This window comes from Saprolegnia diclina (genome assembly GCF_000281045.1).
Source record: "Saprolegnia diclina VS20 unplaced genomic scaffold supercont1.41, whole genome shotgun sequence".
Lineage (NCBI taxonomy): Eukaryota > Oomycota > Saprolegniomycetes > Saprolegniales > Saprolegniaceae > Saprolegnia > Saprolegnia diclina.
Window position 1 is genome coordinate 216,779 of NW_008246108.1, and position 6,111 is coordinate 222,889.

At 57.3% G+C, this 6,111-nt stretch overlaps 2 protein-coding genes across 2 annotated transcripts; one reads left to right on the forward strand and one right to left on the reverse strand.

Annotated features, from left to right (window-relative positions):
- Positions 1 to 446: 446 nt before the first annotated feature.
- Positions 447 to 3,927, forward strand: SDRG_11388 (hypothetical protein; the record flags this gene model as incomplete). Its single annotated transcript, XM_008617424.1, has 17 exons — positions 447 to 987; positions 1,040 to 1,252; positions 1,302 to 1,448; positions 1,497 to 1,622; positions 1,668 to 1,750; positions 1,803 to 1,898; positions 1,944 to 2,040; positions 2,089 to 2,185; positions 2,234 to 2,341; positions 2,386 to 2,530; positions 2,576 to 2,681; positions 2,728 to 2,870; positions 2,916 to 3,179; positions 3,224 to 3,343; positions 3,392 to 3,514; positions 3,558 to 3,719; positions 3,760 to 3,927. 17 exons carry the CDS (start codon positions 447 to 449, stop codon positions 3,925 to 3,927), a joined length of 2,739 nt encoding a protein of 912 aa, XP_008615646.1.
- A 46-nt stretch (positions 3,928 to 3,973) lies between these two features.
- SDRG_11389 (hypothetical protein) lies at positions 3,974 to 5,146 on the reverse strand (the record flags this gene model as incomplete). The annotated part of the gene is made up of 7 exons (XM_008617425.1): positions 3,974 to 4,229; positions 4,271 to 4,316; positions 4,360 to 4,437; positions 4,485 to 4,671; positions 4,721 to 4,790; positions 4,842 to 4,949; positions 4,998 to 5,146. The coding sequence occupies 7 exons, from the start codon at positions 5,144 to 5,146 to the stop codon at positions 3,974 to 3,976; spliced, it is 894 nt and encodes a 297-aa protein (XP_008615647.1).
- Positions 5,147 to 6,111: the final 965 nt, after the last annotated feature.

A 6,111-nucleotide genomic window follows, 5' to 3' on the forward strand; every position in this document is an offset into this window, starting at 1 on the left:
TGATTAGCCAAGGAGCTTGATATACCATGTATCCAGTTGTTTTATCAAAGGCGATCTCTTCCCCTGTTTATGGTGGTGCATTCATCATTGCTGGTCGGAGCCTGCGGAAGCCACTTTCAGCGAGTCTGCAGTTTTCAACAAGCTCTACTGTATGCAGGCGGCGACACGTTTCCGACAATGGATTGGACAAAATGAACAGAAAAGCCAAACAAAGGCAACGACAAAACCTGACACGACCATACAAACGCTATGGTTTTTTATAAATTAAATTTAATTCATGGTATAACCCCCTCTGATTGGTCGAAAAGCCATTGCATTTCCGGCCGCCCGTCGAATTAAATGCAAAAATGCATGTTCTATACATATATTGAGGTTCAATAAAAATGCGGAATAAAAATGCGCTTGTCGCCAGTGTTTTGCCCTCCATTTGCATCCCTGGAAGCAGCATGAGCAGCATGGAAGAGGGAGTCGTCCAGGCCGTCGAGGCCATGTACGCGTCCGGGTCGCCGGCGGACCACCGCGCGGCCGCCGACGAGTTCCTCCGCAAGTTCCAGCGCGACGATGCCGCCTTCGCCACGTGCTACGCGCTTCTCTCGCGACCGACGATCCCGTCCATGCGCCTCTCGGTGCACTACGTCCACGCCTTCTGCGCGCAGACCATCTCGCACATGACGCTGCTGGCGGCCGAGCGCGACAGCCTCACGGCGCTCTTCGGACTCCACCGCGAGCGCGATATCGTGCGCCTCCTCGGAACCGCGCTCGTCCGCAACATGGAGTCGTCGCAGGGCCTCGACTGGCTCATGCTCGGCGCGTGGGACGACGACGTGCGCCTCTCGCTGCTCACGCTCGCAGCGAAAGACGGGATCGCCTACAGCGAAGCGCCCAAGGTCATTGTCTGGCTCGGGAAGGCCAACGTTGCCTCCGCCGACGCGCTCCGCTGCCTCGCCGAGTGGATCAACATGCTTGACGATACCACGCGGGATCCCGGTACACGCATGCGCCTCCATCTCTCTCTTTCTCATGTAACATGGCTACGTAGAACTCGTCGTGCCCAACCCGGTGGCGAACGCAGCGCTGCAAGTCCTCCGCAACGGCATGGACGACAACACCGAGATCTTTGACGCGGCCGTCGACGTTGTCATCGAGATCATCCGTGCGTTTCCGTCTGCGGAGCGTGACATGCGCGTCATCCAGTGGCTTCTCCCGCAGCTCATGGGGCTCAAGCCGCTCTTCGCCGAGGCGGCTTCTTACGGTACATGCCTCGACCCTTCCTCGCTGCGTCCTAAATTGTGTGGCAATAGACAACACCGACTGCTGTATTGGCCTCACACGCATCTTTACCGAGATGGCCGAGATGTACTTGAACTTGATTTTGAGCGAGTCGCCGATGAACCAAACCGCGGTCGTCGACATGCTGCTCGACTGCATGGCCTACCCGGACGCAGAGAGTACGTGGCTATCGCGGTCCGGCGACCTCCAGCTGACGTCGGTCGTAGTCGCCGAGATCACGATGCCGTTCTGGTTTGTCTTCTGCGACGCGCTCATCTCGTCGCGCGACCCGACTACGAAAGCCCGTCTTCTGGCGACGTTTACGCCCAGCCTCACGCGCCTCTCGCTCATTTGTACTGTACAATATTGTCTGCTGGTCGATAGACAATATGGACTAGGCATGCAAAACATGTGCTTTCGCGATGGCTTCCGCGAGCTGCCGATTGACAAGAAGCAAGATTTCAAGAACTTTCGCGCCGATGTAAGTTCGATTTGTTTGTTTTGTATCAAGGTATCAAGTGTGCCCATTGTAGCTTGGCGACATTCTGCGTGACTGCTGCCACCTCCTCGGCGCCGAACTCGTGCTCCAACACTGCGTGCAGGGTCTGCAAACCATCTTCCAGTCCCAGGTACCAGATCTGGTACGAATATGGTGCTCAGAACGTATGGTGTAGGAGTCGCCCGAGCGTCAGTGGGAAGCGATTGAAGCCCATTTGTACAGCTTTCGCTCGATTGCGCGCAAGGTCGAGCTCCAGATCCAGTCGCGCTCCAGTACGTTTTGGTTCCAGAATCCAGATTCTAATGCAATTCGGGTTCTAGACTTTGACGAGACGCCGCTGCACAGCATCTTTTCGTACCTCCCGCAGTTCCCAGACCACCCCGCGATCAAGTACACGTCGTGCCTCATCATCTCTCGGTACGCACGTCCCAAGTTCAAAAAAAAGTTATATAACTTTTTTTATAGCTACGCCGAGTGGCTCGGCTCGAGTGCGACCAGCTACCTCCCGTCGATGCTGCAGTTTATCGACGCGACGATCCAGCAGTGTCTGAACCGCAAAGACTATCAAGAATGGTATCTCGTCGAGCTCGTCGATAGTCTTTGAGAATGTGAGATAGGCAAGTGCCCACGGCCGTCAGCGCGGGTCTGCGCTCGCTGTGCATTGACTGCTGGAAGCACGTCGGTCGCGACCTTATCGAATACTACGTGCGCCTCCAGGCGAGCGACGCGCTCCTCGTCGAAGACCAAGTCATTTTGCTCGAGGTGCTTACTATCCTACCTTATCGCAAAGGTCGCATTGGCGTTTAGGGTATCTGCAAGGGCGTGTCGATTGGCGACCGCCAGCTCATGGTGCCGGCGATGCAGACGCTGGTGACGCCGATCGCGCAGCACATGACTGAGATTTTTGCGCGCGGTACGCGTTTTTGAGATGCCGATTCGACATTGACGTTGAGTTTCAGATCATCCGTCGGCGAATGGGATTCTCAAGGATCTCCTGCGGCTCATGTGCATCTACGACCACATTACGGTCTCGGTCGTCGACCCGAACGCGACGCACCCGCTCGTTGCGCTCACCGAACAACTGTTTCCGCTCTTCCAGCAGGTAGGTTTGCTGCATATGTCAATGTATCAATCTATCGACCTGCAGACGCTGCGCGTGTACGGGCACAACGCCGAGGTCGTCGAGCGCAGCTGCCGCTGCTTCAAACGCATGCTTCGCGTGCCGCAGATGAAGGTCGTCGTGCCGACGCTGGCCGAGCTCCTCGTGACGCACTTTGACGCGCATCCGCAGTCGTCGTACCTCTACTGCGCGAGCATGATCCTCAAGCACTTTGCGTCCGACGCCGACTGTGCGCCGATCTTCGAGCAGCTTCTATTGGCGCTGAGCCGCAAGACGTTCAGCGTGCTTCAGGTATGCCCCAGTGCGCGCACCTGGGATGCACAGTGTGGCTGTAGGAGTCGTCGCACGCCATGGTCGACAACCCGGACATTGTCGAAGAGTTCTTTTACCTCCTTGAGCGCTACTTGCGCTGCTTGCCGCTGCAGACGGTGCCGCTGCTGCCGAGCGTCTTTCAGGTGCGCGAACGCCACGTTCACAGTCCGTATTCGATCGAACGACTGTAGTGTGCGCTGGCGGGACTGGCCATGCAGCACAACGACGCCAACAAGGGCGTGCTGAGCTGCCTCCAGCTCCTTCTGCAGCAAATGGCCTTGGTGCACACGGACCCGACCTTCCAGCCCTACTACGTACAATATTGTCTATCGGTTTCTCCCAACAAAAAATTGATAGACGACCGTCGACGAGTGCCTCCGGACGCAAGGCCACCTCCTCGTGCACGCGCTCTTGCGCGGTGTTATGGGGCACCTCTCGGGGTCGCGTGTCGACGCCGACCACGGGTCGTGCGCCGGCGTCCTCCTCTGCATTGCGCAACTCCACGGCAACCTCTTCCAGGTAACGTTTTTCGAAACTTTCAAGGTATCAACCCGGATAGGAATGGGTCACGAGTGTGCTCGGCGCGATGGAGACCGGCCCCAAGCTCAAATCGGACGAAAAGCAAAAGTTCCTCGAGACGCTTCTCTCGGCGACGGACGAAAGCACGTTCCGCCGCACGATTCGCCACTTCTCCAAGCTCTGCAAGCAGTGCAACGTATACGTCTAAGCCACCATCGTCCACGCGATTATACAAGGACTACGCTACGTTTTGGTTATAGCAGCGTGCAAAACTTGAGAAAGAGCGGGCCCGGCTCGTCGTAGAGGCCGATCGGGTTTTGCCGGACGACGATCGTCTTGACGTCGTCGCCGGTCGGCCGGCCTTCCATCGGCGGCTGGCGGCGGAAGATGACAATGAGCTCGCGCAGATGCGCGTTGGACATGTACGGGTCCATGTAAAAGAGCCGTGTCTGGGGCGCCACCTCAATGTGCCCGCAGTGCAGATGGTCGATGAGCAGGGAAGTCGCCGTGCTAGTTCATCGTCGTGATGACAGAATTCGAGAACCACAAACCTCGCAAAGGCCGACCCGCCACTCTCGACGAACGCAGCGTCCGAGACTAGACCAAGTAGGTTGAGCCGACGTCGAGTGCGATCATGCACCTCGCCACGCAATGACGTTGGCCTTGGCAATGTTGGCTTGGATGAAGCGCCGAAGCCCTTGCAAAAACGGGTGGGCGCCTAACCATGAGAAATAAGAACGTCGCGCTGAGGCTCGAAGCCTGTACCAATGTTGGCGTTGTGTTGCTGGAGAAACGACATGAGCGCGTCTTTGGCCGCATCGATCTCGGCGCGGGTGCGGAGGTACCCTTCCAGCAGCCGCACGGTCAAGAAGGGCGTGCCATCGACCGGGTGCGTCTCGGCGAGGTAGTGCACACTCTGGCGCTGCGCGAGCGTCGCAGCAAACTCGTCGTACTATAGCAGCCAGTGCCATTCATCGAGTGGTTGTCGTCGAAGCGTGTACCCGCTGCTTGGACGCGTACGCGTGGAACTCGGCGCGGACTTGGTTCTTGACGCGCTCGAGCACCGTGAGGCTAGCCAGGTGGACGTCAGCCTCCGAGACGCGTGACGTCGACAGCGACTACTTGGTGTAGAAGATGTCGCTGTGGTCGGCGATGGGGCAGTGCGCGAGGCCCAGGCTCGCGAGCGTCGCGTCGGCGCTCGACGTGCTGCCCGCGCCTGGGATCGAGATGCTAAGGCCGTGTCATTGGCAGGCGACGTCAACTAGTAGAGGGACGTACGCGACTTGGTCGAGCTTGAGGCCTTCGTAGACGTCGAGGATCGCCTTGGCGTCGTGGGTCTCGTCATGCTGGAAGTAGTACGCTTGGCAGATGCCCCGCCACTGGCCGAGGACGGTCTCGGCGCTTGCGTCAACGCAGCGGCAGCCCATGGTACGACCGGAAATGTTTCTTTTTTGAGTGGGTGAAAAAGGTTACACGCAACGTTTTACACGTTCCTCGGTGGGAAATCCACCGCAAGTGCAAAGTGCAAGTGCAAAGTGGCGTCGTGTCGACAAGGATCCAAGCCATTGGACTCTGAGAGACTAGCTTGGCGGAGGAGAAATAGCTACGACGTCGTTCTCCTCGCCTATCTCGAATTGTACTACGTTTTAACGTGACGCTACCGAGTACGGTGGCTGACGAGCCTCTCGTTTGGTGCACATTGGCAACGATGCAGAAGGGTCGAGGAAAGGGTGTGACGCACGTGCCTACACTCGGAAGAAGGGTGAGATCTATGGATGGTTGACGAAGTCTCAAAGAAACACGCAAGGGGCAACGACGGGCGCTTCGATTATTCGAATGCGTCGCGACTTGAAGTTGGGCGATTGCATGTTAAAACCGCGTCGAGGCTTTTTTCGCATTCGACTTGATAGCTCCAGCTCCAGTGGACGCGTTCGTACGCTTCGATGCCCAGCTCCAATAAGATCTGATCTGGGGTGACGCAGTGGGCGATTGCGACAGAGGCCTCTACGGTACTCGCCAAACGCACGTTGTGTATATCGTCGTTGGATACTACTACCGACGGCGCTGTCAAGTAGTACGTCCATTCTAGCTGTAGACCGAGCACGCATCCCTACCGAGCCTCGTTCGATAGCCTTTTTGGTAGTCGATACGAGCTCAGCTTCGAGCTTCGGCTTTGTGAGGTCGCTTCATGCCATTGACAAGGTTAAAGCCCTACCCCCGGCTCAACGCCAAACCTTGTCCAATGTTAGTCGTTTGCGTGATCGACGCCTAGTTATAGCTCCATAGTCCATCTCATTCGGTGGAAAGGACCAGCGCAGAGCCTGGTCGCCGAGTCATTGACGCGTGATGCATCATCAACGGCGTGCGTCCCACCGGATCTGGATTTCCCACG